We start from the raw sequence: 19,401 nt of genomic DNA, 5'->3' as shown, positions 1-19,401 counted from the left end.
TTATTTAACACATCTGATAATTATCAGATTCATTAAATACTTTCAAACTCTTAATTCCATGCCATACGTAAAGATGTGTTTACGCATGGGTCAGAATATAATGAGCAACTCGTAATCAGGGCCTAAATCAGTGTTTTGTGTTTGCCTTGGCCCTTCCAGAGGGCATGGTTGGCATGTGTGATCAGCAGTGGGCATGAATACAGCATTCCTCTGTGAAGAAGTTGGCTCTTCTGCTCAGACTATGTCTCACTTGTTTCCCAAGCCACGTGCCAACGTGATTCCTTGTGAATCCTGACCAAGGGATGGCGTAGAATGATCTGAACAGTGGGCGCCTCGTTCCCTCCATGTTCAAATAATCACGGCTTACGTGCCTTTGTGAAGAGGAAGCCATTGCCGCTTGCTTTGGCCTACAGGGCCACCATCAGCTGGCCCACAGCTTTCGGTTAAGCCCGACTGACAGGCTGCCATCACGCATGTGTGTTCCAGATGACCTCCTGGTAAGACCCTAAAGCTGCAAACAGCAGTGCCACTCATTGTTGAGGCACGGTGGCTCAGTGAGTTAAGAGTTCCTTTCTGACAACTGTTTTTTTGTGTTGGTGTGAGTGAGAAAGCGAGAGTTGCAGGTCACATAGTTGAACTTGGAAGGGCCAAAAAGCCATTCATCCTTCTCCTGTTCAAAAAGGACTATAGTAACACTTGATATTTACTCAGCAAAAATTATAACACCACAGCTGCAGGCACAAAGTACCTCCTTCCTTGTACACTCAGGGGCTTATTTACAAGCCCACTGCACTGCCGGTGTGTCACTTTTATTCAAACACCAGCGGCGCAGTATGCCTGCACATATTTACAATGCCACGTAAAGCCATCGTGCGTGGCTTTTAATGGGCTTGTAAATATGGCCGTCTTTCACGCATTACTCTGCGTGAAAGGGGCGTTCCATGGGTGTTGCTGTGGGTGTTCCCATTCAACATCAATGGAACCTGACGCATTCCCAGATGTACAAGGTTTTGAAAGCCTGGGAAAGCGTTAGATTCCTATGCCTCCCTAGGGTATGCATAAGGGAAGCGCAACGAGGAGAAATACCTTTATTTCTCCTCATTTTACCTTTTTCTATGTGAGCTGCATTCAGTAAAGCAAATAGAAAGAGAAAAACACCTCTCATGATTGTTTTTCTGCAAGAAGGTGACCCTTCCTGCACTACAGCAATCACATACGATGCAGACACCCTTGCACCATGTGCAAGGTGCCTCCGTTGGCGCACAGCAGCCCATTCCGAGCCAGCGCAGGGAAAAAGTACCAGAATGCTCCATGTCTTGTAGATACGGTGAAACACATTTACAAGTCTACTGTATTACTGTATATAGGCACATATTTAAAAGTACGCAAAAACTGGGACAGGTGAGATATAGAATTAAGACTAAAGGCTTTGGTCCTACTTTTATTTCTAGCCTGTCCCGGTTTTTGATCCTCCAAAATCTGGTCACCCTACCCTGTGGCAGAGTAACGCAGCACAGCGATTTGCACCGTGTTGCGTTACTCTAGATGTATGAAGACCTCGGGGCCACGCAAGGTGGCCTTGTGTGGCTTGAGAAATCTTAATTGTTGCCTTGCCTTGGCACGGTGAGGCAGCGCAATGATAAATATCCCCACTGGTTGCTTCCACAGTTCCAAAATTGTCCCTCTGGCCATAATGCAACATCCTCTTGACTCTGGGTATTATATTCCTAAATAGGATTGTAAAAATATGTTCATGTTCTGAACATAAACTCCAGTCATATTCTGAAGAGCTGCTCAGGGACTGCATTACAGATTTTAATGCCTTGATAGTCACGTACATGTTTAGTTTCCTCTCTTGCGAGGTTATCTTGGCTCTCTTCCTCGGTGGGAAACGGCACATGCCTTTTTCCTCTGTGCTTCTCCTGCCACCCAGTGGCTGAACTGCAGCATTTCCAGTTCTTGCATTCCATAAGCATATATGCTTGCTTTAATTCGAGTTTTAATATATCCGTGCCAGAATATCGATTCTAAGATGTCAACCGCCCCAATGTGGCAAAGGTAGGTTTGCATAAAGGTAAGTATAGTTTTACTATTCATAACGCCACATCTTCGTACACCTATATATATTTACATTCAGAAATATTGCTATTTCCGATATCTGGGAGTCAATATACTGGAATAAGAATACTTTGTGACTTGACAGTGGGATGGAGCCTGGCCAAAATTGCAATTACTCTGGGGAAATTTGTAAACTTCCTGAATATTTTGCATTACTCGAAATTCAAGGCACTGGGTTGCACAGAAAATGTGGTATCTCACAAGTATTTTTTTTAGGCAAGGTGCGTGCTCCTGTTTAAAAAAAATAAAAAGGGAAGAAAAACTGATGTAAGATACCAGTACACACATTCTGCTACATAAGCAGTATGGAATTTCGTGAAATTTCACGAGAAAAATTTGCTCAATTTCATACAACTCTAGATATCCCTCTTTCACACCACCCCAGACATAGACGCATTTATTGTGTGGTTCAATCCTTAGTTCCCTTACAGGAACCCAGAAACTTAAAGGCCATCTTGACGTTTTAAGAGAAAACCAAGAAGCTTTCTCTTTGCTTAATATCAAGGTATGTAATATATTTTCATATTATGTAAGTGCTCAAGGTGTTTAGTTACTCCATGTGCATGCTAAATGTGCTGTACGGCACTCAGGGACTTATTTACAATTCACTTGCAGCACATTTCCACCACTGGAACATCACATTTGTGATGCTTCGGAGGCGCACAGTGCAGGTCTATATCTACATGGCCACGGAAACCCACCCTGCGTGGCTTCTCATGGCCCCGCAGATATAGTGTGAGGCAACACATCGCACGTCACTGGGGAGGCGTGCCATGGGCGTTGCGGTGGGTGTTCCCACTCAATGCCCATGGTATTTCACACATTCCCACATTTACAGCATAGCGTAAATCTGGGAAGGCGTCAAAATTGTGCACCTCCCAAGGCAGGTGCCATGATTGTTATTGTGAAGGAAGCTGTCCCTTCCTACACAAAAACAGCCTGATTTCAACGCATGCACCCTTGCACCATGGCACTAGGGTGCCTGTATTGGCGCAAGGCTGCCTAAAAGGTGGCAGTGCAATGGAAAGGACAAGGATGCGTCGTATTGTCATGTATAAGATGTATCACTGCACATTGTTTATGGTGCCGCGCAGCCCGCTGGCTAGCGGCACCGCGTTGCGTCGTTTTGTTGTAAATGAGCCCCTCAACCTGTAACTGTACAGCATACATGATCTTAAGGAAATGCATTTAAGCTAATTGCCCCCACCAAATCTCCCCAACAGGTGGATTAGGCTCTAGAGGTGACGCGTACATCTCTGGCTTCCACCGCTCTGTTTTAACCTGTAAAAAACAATGATGCAGGGGAGGTGAATGTGAACCCTCGTTTACACTGTGAAGCATTGTAGTGTACTGAGTTTGTGCTCATAAATAAACCTGGACAAAACATTTCACCAAAAGTTTGAACTTGTGAAATTTTCCCGCATAATGTGTTTTGTGTGCAGAACTGATCACCATAGGGTTTGGACAACTGTTCCATGAAAATCTCACAGAATTTCATGGTGCCGCTATTGTGGTGCATTTTGTGAAAATTTCGTCTCATGATGGTTGTTGACATGGTTTGTACCATAAAACATTCACGGAATTTCATGAGTTGCGGCTTTTCTTTAGGACTGTTTTACGCCGCTTCTTGGAATTCAGAGATGAAATTTTGTAAACAGCAGATGTTTCCATGAAACAAAAAAATATTCAGGTCTATTCAGTAACAGGGACACCTCAAATTACGTTAATTCTTATGCTGATCAGCATTGACCTAATCTTGTGCTTATGAACATAAGACATGCTTATGCATGCCTCATTGGATACAAGAACCTCCTCATTCTGGACCCTTTGCAAACCATTTCATTGAAAAGCCCTCACTAGTGTATAGAGTGCACCCTTGTGGTGCCCTTGAATCACTAGTTATCAGTAATTTCTCATGTGTGTGGTATGCCATTAACACAAGAGCATGTGGCTATTTGTAAAATATTAGGGCTCGATTTACTAACATTTTGCACGGGGTTTGCGTCACTTTTTTTGACACAAACCCAGAGCAAAGTGTTGAGGTGCGATTTACAATCATACACAAACCCAGAGTTGCGCGGAAAAGTTTCCCCAGGAAATGCAGTGTGCTACTTTGTGCTACTTTATGTCAAGGAGGAGTCCCATCGGTGCTGCATAGGCGTTCCTGTGCAACCACCCATCAGTTTTCGTGCACCTCCCAGTCTACTGACATTAGTAGACTGAGAATGGCAATTAAACTTTAGGCCACCTAGAGACAATTGTATCAAGGTAAAACATTTGAATTCCTCCTTCTTTTTTCATCTTTGCATGTGTGTCGCATTTTACAGCAATAATACAAAGTGGGAAAATTCTTAAGTCATAGTTCCAGTACAAAACCTATGCTTTAGAGAATACACACCCCCTTGCACGATGGCACAAGGGTGTGCGCTTTGGCGTATGGCAGCCAAAAGTACCTCAGAGCTCGGAGACCTTAGTAGGTAGGGCATATTTGTTCTCTCTCTTTGTCTCAAGGTAGGGCAGTAACTTCTGTTGCTGTTCTGCCTTCTGCCAAATATTGGTAAATCTGGGCCTAGATCGCTTCCTATTCAAATGGAAAGATTCATACAACGATTTAGTTAAGTGGTTGGTCAGAATTCCTAAATGAAGTCCACGCCTTTGAACAAATGCAGTTGTTTGGATTATCAAAAATGTGTTGCCCAACAAAATAAGTTGTGCACAAAAATTAATATTCACCAGACAAAGATGCATTTTCCTGGATATTAGGGTGCACGATACCCAAAGGAACAGGAAAAAAAGAAAGTGTATTAAAATGTACTTGTATAAGGCTAAACACAGGTAATTCTTTTGAGGGAACTATTGCCTTTCGAATATATAACAATGCTGCATAAAAACAATACTAGAGTTGCAGATCCTATGTGGAAAACTCTTATTTCTAATTATACAGACTTCATTGAGGTAATGCTGAAAATCTGCTATTCGGGAATTGCCACCCGCTTTGAAGAAGTGGAAAATCCACCTGCCCACACTTCCGTGAACCAGAAGATGTGGGTACCCTCCTAGAAGAGCTCAGTTCCACATGTGGATCATTTTCTGGAAACCCAAGCACCTTAAACACAAAAAAATTCAATGCGAGACAATGTCGCTCAATACGCTCGTAAGCTGATAACGATAAACGATCTGGCACTGATGCAAATGTTCTAAAGGTGCTCCTGTCCTCAAAACTGCATGTTCTTCCTGGAAGCATAACATCACTAAAACACAATTAGAACAGTACACCAAAATCATCACTAAGGCAAAAAAGCAAAGGCAAATCACTATACAAACTATATACATACTATATTACTATGAAAAGCTACTCATGTCAACGTGATGCTGCATTCAGTTGAGAAGGCAACAAACATTAAACACGTATTTGCTCCCAAATTTAAGCCTTATGCAACATTATCAATGAAACCTACAACACAACCACATCCACGTCCAAGATCCCACCTCAGGATATCCTTCTTTGCTAATCCTTTCTGTTTCTCACAAAAGATGATGAAATTGATGTCCTTTGATGCCTCAAAGCAACATCGTATAGCATACTTCCCTCCCCTTCATAGGCTCCCAATCTCACAGCCCTCTTTCCCCTTACTGCCACTCCTCAGTAATCACCCCTTGCACTTTAACCTTCCCAGCAGCACTGAAAAACAGACGTATCCTCCTACCTAGGGCCCGATTTCGATCTCGCTGGGAAAGCCCTACGGCCAACTCGCACCAGTAGAGCTTTTCGACCGACTCGTGCTCCGGGGCTCCGAGCGCCCGTGTACGATGCAAGTATGCGCTGACGGACTTGGGTTGCTCGGAGCTCTATTGAAGTCAATGGGAGCCTGTTGTACAGACCGTACATAGGATCCCATTGACGAAGAAGGCACGTCTCGGAAAAGGGTGCCCCCTGTCGTGGGGATGTGTTGGTGCCCTCGGCACTGTACATGCATGTGTAGGGGGACCCCTAGGTCCCCCCCTGCTGGCCAAGTCGTAGGGCCCCCGGGTGAAGGGGGGTCTCACCTGGACCCCCGAAGTCCGCTTCCCAGAGCTTTTTCGAGTCGGAGGCTCCGACTCGCTCCGGCTGCTCCAAACGCGCATCGCTCGGTCAGAAATCGTACGCATTGAGCTGTACACATTGACTATTTTGGAGTCACTCGGAAGGCATCGCTGATGGGTACGACTCGGTCGTAGCGCGAGGCTTGAAACGCATCATACGTGCTCCCTCGTACGGTGGGACGAGTCGGTCAGAAATTGCATGCGCGACTTGTATTCGCCACTGACGGATGCCGCTAGGAGCCCTTCAGAGCGAGATCAGAATCGGCCCCCAAATGGATTTTGTCCATGTGGAGCCTGACAACCTGGAAAGTATTGGTCCATCGGTCACCCTTCCTACTGCTGGGCAAATCTCTTGCTAGATCATTGGAAATGCATTTCCTAGCTCACATTGGCCAACACAATTACTGTAAGCCTTTCAATGTGGCTACAGCTCTTTTTGTAGTACCAAAACCACAATGCTACAAGTTGTCGACAAAGTCTGGTGAAATACGGACTAAGGGGACCCCTGCTTTCTGGCTATCCTCACGCTCTTGGAGCATTTGATGCTGTTGACCAACATTTACTTCTCAAGACTGTCTCTATTCTTAAGGACATCCCAGACATTGTCCTCAGATGGTTCCCTTTGTCAATAGTCGTCAACAAATATGGGGTCCAGCAAGGATTCATCCCAGTCCTTACAATATTCATGCTTCTTGTTGATGCGCCTAAGAATGTTGCTGTTGACCAATATTACAATATGCAAGTGACATGAAAGTCTGTTTTAACGTGTCATCGGCAACTGACACATAATGTCTAAAATATTGCCAACATTCAAGTGAATCTTGAGTGTGCACTACCTACCTAACATTGACTGTCACAAAAATGGAGCTGACGCTCATGAGTGATGGCAAACTACAACCTCAGATTTAGAGATGGTTGAAAGGAATGCAGCTAAGCAGCTTCACCCCACCATCCCTACAGAGCCAACTCAATTGACTTCTGGAATATTCCAATATTTTCCCCAAGGGACACATACTTCAGGAAGCCCAAACACTGGGGTATCGACCCTGTCCCCTACATGCGATAGTATGTTTTCTCATGGTGCCTGAAATTCACATGTCTTTACTATCTCTCCTCCTGTCCTTCATTAACCGTGCCTCACACACACACACACACAGACTTACACACAAACACAAAACTTAGCAGAAAAACGTTGTGGCCATGTAATTATGACTCACACTGATCCTGGAAAAACACAAAACAAGGATGGTAAAAAATAAGAACACAAACTTTTTCCTCCCCGTCTCATTCCTTCTAAACGACAACCCTCCTAAGATTAACACAATCACTCTGAACTTTCAGAAAAGACCCCAATTCCCTACTCTTTTTACTACACATTCCCCCATTTGATCTTTCATCCCCAGGAAGCCTGCAATATATATATTGAAAATAATGTACATTACACAATCTTTGTTATAGGATGCCTTGTAAACCATGCTTTACTAGAATTTTGATTTAATCTGCTTTTCTCAACATCTAGTGGTGGTCCTATAACATGCAGGTGGCAACACGTAACGCCCATCTCTCTATGATATACCCTCTGCAGTTAGCTCAGTGCTAAATATATTAACACAAACATTGTGTTATGAAGTAGAGAGCCATTTTTACCTTGGCAATGGGATGCGTCTACTCTCAGATACTGAAACTGCTCACTTCTCAGTATCTTCTCAGTGTGATATATCTCAGGGTGAGTAAGGCATGTTCAGCAAAATGGTGCAACGGGTCACCAGCAGGGACAACCTGCCCGTTGCTACGAGTTGCCACTAAATTATCTAACATTTGAATACCACACTAAAATTGGGGACAATTGGCTGAGAAAGGAATTGGGCAAATCTTAGTGTTAGCAGGAAAACATCGGGTATTCATACTGCGGTGGCATCTGAGGCCATTTGAAATATTACAGGCAGAGGCACTATCCATTGTAAATCGCAGTTATCTATCATTACTTTGCTAAAAAAAAAAAAAACATAATGGTGTCTGTAAGTGCTTGCAAGCTTAGCAGTCCCTAAGCACTTGCAATCTTGACGATCTTTAAGTGCTCACTAGCTTGACAGTCTCTAAGCGCTTGCAAGCTTTACTGTCTCTAAGAGCTCCTAAGCTAGACAGAACAGGAAATTAAGAAAGAGACAGCCACGGATATTTCCCAACAATTGCACAATTTGGTGAGTTAGATATGTCAGAATCAGAAGTCAAGCAACCTGGACCCACAAGCCAAAATGTAGCCATTAGACCATGTTTCCTCCTACTATGGCCGCCATCTTGAAGAGGGACACATTTTGTTTCATTGGTGCATTAATCCACGTGAGATGCTACTCAGGGGCCTGGGATCTGAACTGCTCTGTTCTGTGCTGCAGCAGCGAGCTGCTCCCACGCTGTGATCACTGTCCAGCAATGCTGAGCTAGCACTGCCGATAAAACGGTGGCGGCGAGGCACTGGTTCCATTACTTTGATTTATGTTACTACAGGAACACTGGATGGGACATATTTGACCCATTTATTTATTGATGACTTCTTAAGTGCAAAGTGCCATTATCAAGCCGCTGGAGAGCGGTAACTCGGCGGCAGTCATTTGGAACTTAACTCTGCTGTCAGTGCCTCGCTGTGACTAGCCAGACTGTTACCACCTTGTGCCAGTATTGCGCACAAAGCCCTTTGGGCCTGCACAAAACCATGCAGTAATGATCAGGCCACCATGCCATCAGCTGTAACTTTTAATTAGAAGATTGGAATGTTGGGAGTTCAAATTAAGAAAATGCCCTGCCAGAGGGTGCATTGTGACTGATGTAGGCTCTGTGTTCCAACATTCCTGTGTTTCAGTGGAACAAACCATTCTCGATGGGGAGAATGTCCCAATAGCATTATTGCCCCGCTCAAGGTTATACTATCTACTATGTACCCTCTCTCTCGTTCTAGTTTCTTGCTTGCCAATAATTGGGGAGACGGCATGTAACGACTGCCAGTAGCCCACAGTTCTCTAATGCTATCGGCATGCATCATTGTGGTATTTTCCCTCTTAAGCGTTTGCAGCTTTCAGTAGCGGCTCCTCCACTAAGGCGGAGGATCATCGCCCCACTGCTTTCAGAGCAGTGGAAAAATGAAAAATAAAATGATAAAGCAGATTTATTATCAATTTATTTTGCATAGCTACTGGGCTAGGATAGGTTAAGGCGGGCAAGGCTGGGCTCACAGGGGGAGGAGTGGTGGGCCCACTCTAAGTGCGCATGACGGTTTGGTCGGCCGTCTTGGGCCTGCCAGTCATGCGCACTCTACATGTTCCCTACCAGGCTGTAATGCACAATCTGGTGGGGAACATGCACAAGGCTCCTAGTCCCCATCTGAGTGCCGAACCACGGTGCTCAGACCAATCACGACGCTGATGTCATGCTGACAGCGGCGTCGTGATTGGCTTTGGGAAGCCTACGAGCTCTTGCTTCCTGACTTGGAGTCAGGAAGAGAAGCGGAGCGATGACATTGCAGAGACAGTAAAAGAGGAAAGTTTAAAAAAAAATTGTTTTGTAGTTTTCACCCATCCCCCGACCCCACCCCCGCCCTACCAGCCACCACTGGCAGCTTTCACAAGTTAAACATGCATTCACTGGCTCCTTGTTCTGTTTGGTTGTACATTTCAGCCCAATAGCGAGAGTGGACTATTCCACAACACCCCACAACAACTGATGATGCTTTCACCTACCAGCATATGATTAAAAGCGAGGGCTGGGTTCAGCACCATGGCCAGTTCCTTATTGTCAGCTCCACACCATCATTTCCTCTTATGCTATTCAACTGCCAGATGTCTCCTTCTTAATGTAACACCTCTCCATTGCTAAACGATCTCTGACCTCAAGTCTCTTTTGTAATTGTCTTTTTTTATATAATTCATAAGCGCACTCTCCTTGCTGCCATTCCTACCCCACAGGGGAGCTGGTGTGAAGTCAAAAAGGTGTCGGCCACTTTGTTCCTTCCTTCACAGGGCTTCTGCTGGCCGGGTACCAAACATTGACTGCATCTTCCCACCCTGCTATTCATCATGGTACTTTTGGAAAGCACCTTCGACATTTGGTTCCTGTGATGAGGGGAGGCCTTTTGTCAGCACAGTGTCCCTGCATGAATATCGCGCGCTGCCTTTATGCCTGTGTCATGCTCCTCGACGCGTGTTTTAGCTCTGATAAAGCACATTCATTTCGCAAAGCTCGTCAGAAAGCCTGTGGGCTATTTAACAAAATAAAAGTTATTTTTCAAGTCCATTTAATGGCACCTGTAGAGCATGCTACTTTTATTGCGGTGTCAAACGCGGGCAGCCAGCAGCAGTATCTATACGGTAATTCTTTCAGCTCAGTAAGGAGCTTGCACGCTTTCGCTTTTTCTCCACAGATTTATGGCTAATAATATAATCCCCAGACTCCGTCTTTTCTAATTTTCCCTAGAGCCCAGAACACAATGTTCTCTTAGCCTCCTCTGTCCCTTCGTAACGCGTCCCCTGCCTCACTGTGTTTCAGGTGAGTCATGGGCTCCAAGGGGTAAGCAATTTTTTGTATTCCTTTTTTGAGTTTTATATAGCGCGCTAACTCGACACGGATGTATCGGAGCGCTTTACATGAGCACCAGTTGCGTCACAGAGGGACTCATTTATTTTGTTAGACACGTGTTGATATAGGGGCATATTAACAAGGGCTTTATCTCCGCATTTTTGGCTTTAACAGCCAAAGAAGCGGAGATAAAAATATCGCCCTATCAACAACAGGGTGCTAACATGCAAAATCGCATGTTAGCACCCTTTTTCACTACGCTTCCCTTTGCATCTCTAATGAGATGCAAAGTGGGCGTTCCAGAGCAAAATAATAGGAGAAATGTCGCTAAGCGACATTTCTCCTATTATCAAGCTTCACGCTAACCCTGTTAGAGACAAAAAAAGCAGCGCTAACCACGGTTAACGCTGCTTTTTTACGTCTGCTAATTTTCAGACTTAGCCATGTAATCCAATGGGAGGTGGATTGCATGGCTAAGTCCACCATGGGCTATCAACAAGGATATCCCTATCCTTGTAGTTTTATCGCTGCATTACCAGCGATAACCTCCCAAAATGCCGCTATGGCTGGATTTTTTATCGCCTAGGCGGTTAGCGTTGTTAATAACGCGATAACCAGGCGATATTATCCAGCGATAGCGGGCGTTAACAAAAATTAACGCTAAGCGCCCTTAGCGTTAATTTTCCCTGTTCCTTGTTAATATGCCCCTAAGTGATTTGCCCGGGATCACAGCATGTTGAGCGTCGCTGCTGAGACTCGAACCCCGGTATGAGGTCGACGCTCTAGGCGTAGGCCAGTATCCACCAATCCGCAGTCTGCCATTGGACACCTACTTTAGAAGCTCGGACCAAGAAGCCACCAGAGATATCCAGATAGAACCCTTGTCGTCAGGGCGTGTTGAAATAACGACACAAATAATCGAAGAAATGCCATTTCTATGACGTTTTTTGCCCTTTAAGATTATCTGTTTAAAAGTATGAATATTTGCTCTGAGTTGTCTCCTGTTCATAAAAGTTCCTCAGACTCCAATTTAAATTTTAAATCAGGTGCAAGCAGTGATTATAAGACACTTGGCAGCGGTGACCTAATCAGCAAACCAACGAGCGTGATTCCTAACCTTATAATCTCAAGGTGAAGCCAAGCCATTTATTTTAGAAGAAAGGTTTTTTTGTTCCAAATCCATTCTGCCTTGAAATAAACCATTCTAGAGAACAAACGGAGGCACTGTCTTTAGGCAATTTCAAGTAAACAAAAATATTTCTTACATTTTTTAATAATACTTAGTCCCTTTAATTTTGTTTTGAAGTGTTTTTCAGCATAGTTGTGGCTCCACTAAGCGGCTATTTAAAAAAAAATTATTATTATTATTTTCCCTTGCCTCTATCTTTAATATATCGCTAGGACAGTATCAATTGAAATGGTTTTCCAACTGAATTTGGCAGTTGAAAAAAGGGACTCCACTGATTTTGTTTTGCACATGAGCTAAAAGAATTTTAGGTTTAAATTATAGGGGTGCCAAGAGATTTTTTTAAAGCTGAAAATAATGTGAAAATTAAAGTTCATGAAATTTGTTACGTTTATTTTTTTTAAATGTGTGAGAAATAATCTGCAAAATGTTTTTGAGGGTGAAATTACCATTTGACAATATTTTGCAAAGTAATTGAAAAAACCTTTAACATTTGTGTACCACTTTTTTATCAAAAATTTAAATTTGATAATCAAACTTTGCTAGGATTGAAATTCATCAAAATGTCAAAATTGTGCAGCTTCTGTAAGAGCAAAAATTAGGGGGCAGATTTATGACGACTGGCGCATCCCTGCATATCAGCAGGGATGCGCCAGTTATGATGCGGCACTGCTGCGCCACCATGGATGCGCCGCATTTATAATGCGGCGCACCATGGGGCAAAAACGGCACAGATGCGTGACGCATCTGTGCCGAAATGTGGCGCATTGCTGGAGTTGCGTCGCAAGCGCGACGCAGCTCCAGCAATGATCTGGGGGGCCCTATCTGTACAATGCTGCGTCAATCCTTACTCCTGCTTCAAGCAGGCGCAGGGTTTTGACGCAGCATGGGCCTAAAAGTGACTGAGTGAAATCTTGTAGATTTCACTCAGCCACTTTTAGGAGGCGTTCCTGCGGCGGAACGCCCCCACCTGCCCTGGAACGCCTACATGTGGCGCAGGGCTTTACAACGTGACGCATCTGGGAGATGCGTCACGTTTGTAAATGCCCCGCACCATGGCGCAGGATTTGCGCCGCTGCTGCGTCACAAAAGTGACGCAACGGCGGCGCAAAAGTGCCGCAAGTGCAACATAAATCTGCCCCTAGGAACCTTGCCCAATTATACAGGTAAAATATAAATGCAACCCATATGTTGTAAAAATGCCCTTTTCATGCCTTGCATTGTTATTCTTGGGTTCTGTGTATACCAAAGTATGACGTATGTAGCTCCATTCTTGCAGAAGGCACTTGTCAAGATTTAGGGATTTGCATTGCTGCTCTCAGCTTTTAATTCCACTATATCTACAATTAGGGACTTTTTTTATTGTTGGTAGCATATGCCCTACACCGAAGAGACCCAATACGGTCACAAACACGGCGAGGTTCTTTTCAGAAGAATAGTTCCTATATTCTATGAATGAATAGTGCACAGGCTTTTCTAAAAGTTTAGAGACCAGATTCACCAACATTTTGCGCCAGGTTTATGCCACAAAAGTGACACAAAGTGTAGAATTTGGATTTACTTTCAAAAGCAAAATATGTGTGAGAGGGAAAGTGTCACTAAAGGAAAGCAAAGTCCAGCTAAGCTTTATTTTGTGCCCTTTTCGTCGAATGAGCTTACCATGGGTGGTACATGGTCATTCTCATGAATTGACCAGCAGTTTGTGATGCAATGCCCTATCTACTAAAAAAGGTTCACGGGTTTTTGGGTCTATGATGTGCACATCTTTAAGACAGGCGTAACATTGGAGAAAAGTTTTATTTTTTCAAAACTGTTCCAAATTTGCAAGTGTGCTGTACAGTACAGCACACATACGACCCTGTAAAAGTTTCAAAGTATCTCTAGTAATAGTATTTTCTACTGGGAGGCACCCAGACTCCCCTGGCCAATCACAACGCTGCAATGCAGTGTTGTGTTGGGGTTTTGAGCGTCCAGGTTCGGCGCTCAACAAGGCATGTTCTCCTTGCAGGCTGTAATGGAGCCTCTATGGAGAACAGGGAAAGTGCGCATGACTGGTTTGGGCGACCAACCAAAGGGTTTGAGGGCCGACCAAACAGTCATTGTGCAATTAGGAGATGGCAAAACACTCCGCCCATGTCCCGCTCCCAGAGCAGAGCAGCCCAGCCCACCCGCCTGCCTGCAAAGCAGCACAAACATAAAATGATAATACCTGAAAGTTATTATCATTTTATGTTTCATCTTCTCGCACTGCTTGAAAGCAGTGGGGCAATGCCATGGCGGAGGAACCGCCACTGTTGTAATGTGAAGTAATTAGGAAACTATTCCTATTGCATTCATGGACCCCACAACTGTACTGTCGATACTAAGAACTTTGCACTGCTTCCTGAAAATGTATGGTGAGTCCTATCCACTATCTAACTCTGAGCAAGATGAAGGTATAGGTGACTGTTTCGATACATGGAAGAGACTAAAACATCTAGCTCTTAAAGGTGTATTTTAGTTATTGTAAGAATACTATGTCCCTTATAAATATTGAGAGCTATGCAACATCACTCATAGTTTCTTTTGAGCCTCTAATGCCACAACAATACAACTGAAGAAACCATAATCACTAAGAGCAACAGGGGCTGACGTCACCACTCTCTGGCATGACTTACTACTATCCCATCTGAATTTCAAAACATTCATGTCCCACCATGTCCGTAAGACTTAGTCATAGGATCGAAACGTGTATACGCCGCTGATAGGATGCAGAATACACCAGCTATTCTGCTGCATGTGAAAGACATTGCAACCATTGACAACATCTTTACACATTTTCTGGTTAGGATATAGTTGAAACAATTTCAGTTTTCAGTACATGACTTGACTACTGCATACTTGTGAAACCCTCTTTTATCGTCTACTAAGCCAGCGCTTCTATTCCAACCCAAACTTTAGATCCCTTTAGTTTAGCTTTGTGATTGCTGCGTTCTCTTGCATTGTGGTGTCTGCTATCCCACATGGTCCGTTGTTCTTATAAAGCATATGTTGCTTCTTGTGTGGCATACTTTTTTATTTTTGGAGTTTGATATAGAGCAAACTCGACCCGAATGTATCAGAGCGCTTTACATGAGCATCAGTTGTGTTACAGACAGACACAATAATTTTTGTTAGGCACGGGAGATTAAGTGGTTTGCCCAGAATCACAGGATGTTGAAGTGTTCCTGCCCAGACTCAAACCCAGTTCTCCAGCTCTGAGGTCAAATGCTCTAGCCGTTAGACCACGTCTTCTCCCCTGCCGCGTCTATCTCCAGCCACAATGGCCTTTTGAAGGGCAACGATCATATTATTTTAATTTTCTGCATTCTGTTATAAGCTTCCTGCCTTCAGACTTACATTGCCTGCTTGGAATTATAGCCATTTAAAACTTTTTAAAGTTTTTAAAACCATTTTCAAAATATGTTTCCCTTGTTTTTTACAGGATGTGGTTGTAGTTGGGGAGGAGAACTTCACAACTCCGTGCTACGTGCAGATGGACTCCGAAGCCTGCCATATCCTCTCAGAAACCCTCAGCACATATGCTCTAGTGGGGCAATTCACAACAAAGTCTGCAGCCAAGCGGCTGAAACTCGCCATCTTTGGGCCAGCGTCCTGCACGTCGCTGGAGTATAACATTCGCGTCTACTGCCTGGATGACACTCAGGATGCTCTTAAGGTAATGAGGCGGTTTGTTTGTCACTGAAGGCAACCCGTGAGTTATACCAGAACATATCTAGATACATAAAGCCCTCCTCGAAATAAAAAGGATGCGGCTACTTCATTTTATAGTGTAGATTAAAGCACCATTGCAGGAGCAGTTTGCATAGTTGGTGATTTGTTTTTTAATGGTATAAAGTGTGCATTTTTATTGCTACTGAAAGAACAGTCTTGGTGTATCAGCGGACACATGGCCGTGCACTGCATTGCCTACAGGAAGTTTTTTGCACTTACCATTTGTTTGGAGAAAACTGAATATCCACCAATATCTAGAGGAAAATCTTGATACAAAATAGAATTTTCTACAACACAGGGAACAGTTATTGGGGGAATTCAGATGGGGATCTCCCTCGCATTAAAAGTTTTCTCCCTAAATTGGAGAATTTAAGCTCCCTTCAAAGTCTAAAGTAAGTCCAGTGACTTTCTTGTGTGGTATTGTGCTCCTAACCTTATTATATCAGCATACCTCCCCATCACCGTGTCCTAGGATTGGAGTCAGTTGAATGGTGTATTGCAACCCACATACACAGGGCCTGAATTATAAGTACTGTCAAAGCAGATAAACAAATGGACAGGTTGATCAACAGACATCTAAAGGTAGATTGGTAAACAGTCAGATACTTGGAGAGGTAACCTGATCTGGGGACAGATATTTAATAAATAGACACATAGCCAGAGAGATAGGCTGCAAGTCAGATGTTAGACATGGAAGGGGGACAGACAGAGATGTTTTTTTAAACTGGTAGATAATCATATGGACAAGCAACAGATATATCTAGAGCAACAGGTAACATGGCTAACAAGCGGATAGAGAGATGGATTGAGTTATAGATTAGTGAGGAGAGAGATAGACAAACTGACACATAATGAGTCAGATTGAGACTACTATAGAAAAATATAGAGTTGGCACACACACAGAAACAAATGGGGATAGACGAAAGCACAAAAATGTTATTACAGCAACAGATAAGGGGATAAACATAGCTATGTGTGTTCTTCCACTATGATGTTTCAGCAGGTCACAGCCATGCCAATCTCATCTCACAAGAGGTAGCCTTGCACCCCAAGGTCCCGGGCAGAAACATACAGGACTGTGATAGAATCATAGAGCAAGAACGAAGAATCCTATGTTCTACTTCGGTTTCAGAGTCATAAAAATACATAGCACTGGACTGACATGTTTGCACGGTCAGGGGGCTGAGTGACACAGCTGTGCATGGCCATAGAATGCCATGTGGCAGGTTAGAAGTCACCTTGATTGTTTCATCTTTGCCCCTCCCCTTACCTGTCGGAGCAAGCAGGTACCAGTGGGCTACTGATTGGAAAACTCCCTGTGCATTATATAAGAAGTTTTAAAATAGTAGCCATTCAGGGCGCGCCTCCAGGCTGCTTATTAAAGGTTAGCATCAGTAGTGGTTGGCAACTACGGAGAGTAGTGGGGCGAGCACATAGGTGGTGGGTGTATACACGCCCGCTACATATAAAGCATCCATATTATAAAATAAATAGTCACCTTGCTTGCTCTATGGCACAGCCACCTCACTCCGGGCCCTGGGTTCTTCTTCTCTCCTCCAGGCTCCAGCATGAGCCCCAGCCACCTCCCCTAACCAATCTCTGCACTGCTCTCATGCTGTTAACCAGCATAAGAGAAGTACCAGGATTGGAGCGAGCAGCCTCTCTCAAAGCTCCCAAGGACACTGGAGGCCTGTTCTTGCTCTCACCTCATCTGTATAAGATAGCTAGGTTAGAGAGGTTTCAGGTGCACATCTGGCTGGCCGTCGCAAGACAGCCAACCAAAGTGACATGCCCCTTTAAACTTAAGAGCATAGCCCACCACTTCTCCATTCTGGTGCCACTCAGCAGCAATAGCCCTACTCCGTCCTGACATTCAGTTCTTGATGCGGGTTAGTGAAAAATAAAATGGTAATAAATCAACTTTATTACCATTTTATTTTTAATCCCTGGGGCTTTTCTGGGAGCATTTTATGTAGTGGGGCGACGCACCTCCGCCCTAATGGAGGAGCCGCTTCTAGTGAGCATGCATTTCTTGGTGCTGGAAGAATCATATGATTTGCACAAGGTCAGTCCTGGTGACCTGTCGCACTACCTCCCCCCTCTGTTAGATTTCAGGCTGCTGGGTCACCTGGATATACAAATGCAGAGTTCACGACAGACAGACATCTGATTAGCTGCATTCTCCAACTGTAACCGTTGCTCATGCACATGTGTGCTGCACCCAGCAAGAGGTACCGCGAGCTCTGTCCGCAGAAAATCTCACGCATGCGCAGAATACTTGCTTCCCACTGTTGATTAAAGACGTTGACGGGCAGATTCCATTTTTATCTCGGTTGCTCTTAGGAGCGTCCTTGCCAACACTCCCGTTTACTATCGCCTTAGCTGAGGCATTAGGAAACAGCGCCAGCATGCGCAGATGTCAGCTCTTAGCTGGCAGAACCCTTTGCAGTCTGGGAGGCATCTTTTATTTCATTATGTGTCAGAAATGATGCTTTATTTGTTTAGTGCACAACATGAGTGGCAATGAATGGCTGTAATAATGTACAATCTATTGCAAATGCCCTCTTAGTCAACACTTATAGTTTTACATGTCATCTCACAAATCAGGAAATCTCCTCAGTGAAATTTCCCAGAGCCAGTATCCAAAATCCATGAATCTGCTCACGACGCGTGTTTGACTGAGGTGTCTTTACACCATTTTATTACATTTCTGGTGTCATGCTAGGCCAGAGTTGTAGCACAAAATGATAGCCCACGCTGCAGGATGTGATGAGGGGCCCCTGAGTCTTCCATATCTCAGAGATATTCATAGGCCTTGGCCTAAATGGGGGGTCCTATGGATTTGAGCGGGCCCTGAAGGGGCGGGGGCCCCACTGCGCCACAGGGGCCCCTGTCCTGTACCGGTTCACACCTTGCCCTCTCAAGCTTGCGTATTTCTAAAAAGTAAAACATTTACACCGATATCCTACCCAATATCATGTGAGGCATCTTCTTCCACAAGAGTACTCCAGATGTTGGGCATTGCCCACTGAGGGCCTAGTCCTGCATTCACAGTTGTCCTACATCTGCTCTTTATCTTGCGCAGAATGAGAGAGCATCAACCAATTTTTGTTCGGACAAGCTGCTGGACCTGATATGATTACCTTCCACAATCATAATTTTGTACACTAGCACGAACAGTGACTGACATGCGGAAACTGACCTGCATGTGGGCAGAGATGCAACTGATTCAGGACCAATAAGGAATCACTTTTTTATCGCCTTCCCCCTCATGGTATTACAGAAGGCGCGCTGAGCTGGTGTTCACTGCCACTCTGTGAGTTAGTGATGGAATACATCACTGTTGAGATGTAGACCCACAACTCAGGCCATGACACTAAGAAACAGTATCTGCAGCTTTCATTACTTTATTTAGATGAACCGTGAGCTGGCATGAGGGAGATGTAGTCCATCAATGCACCCATTCTTTGAGGTGCCCACCTGATCTAAGCAGCCCCATGTAGGTCCTCCTATAAATATATTCTACGTAAATTTACATTTTGTTGACCACTGGACTGATCCTGACCAGGGCAATAAATGCACCAGTGCCTGTATTTATTTTATTTCTCTGTTGTAATGTGCTACAGAGCATGTATTGTATTGCATTGTATTGTAATTGCATTTATATAGCACTTACTACCCCTGAAGAGGCGTCA

At 44.3% G+C, this 19,401-nt stretch overlaps 1 protein-coding gene across 3 annotated transcripts in view; it reads left to right on the top strand.

Moving 5' to 3' along the window:
- Nucleotides 1-19,401, top strand: part of UNC5C (unc-5 netrin receptor C) — a 433,268-nt gene that overhangs the window by 369,696 nt on the left and 44,171 nt on the right. For all 3 annotated transcript variants that reach the window (XM_085641158.1, XM_085641156.1, XM_085641157.1), the window contains one exon: nucleotides 15,417-15,650. In XM_085641158.1, coding sequence (XP_085497284.1) covers nucleotides 15,417-15,650 — 234 coding nt within the window. The remainder of the gene's footprint in view (nucleotides 1-15,416; nucleotides 15,651-19,401) is intronic.

Source organism: Triturus cristatus, chromosome 2_2 (genome assembly GCF_964204655.1).
Source record: "Triturus cristatus chromosome 2_2, aTriCri1.1, whole genome shotgun sequence".
Lineage (NCBI taxonomy): Eukaryota > Metazoa > Chordata > Amphibia > Caudata > Salamandridae > Triturus > Triturus cristatus.
Note: the sequence above shows the minus strand (reverse complement) of the source record. Positions and strands in the feature narration are given on the sequence as shown.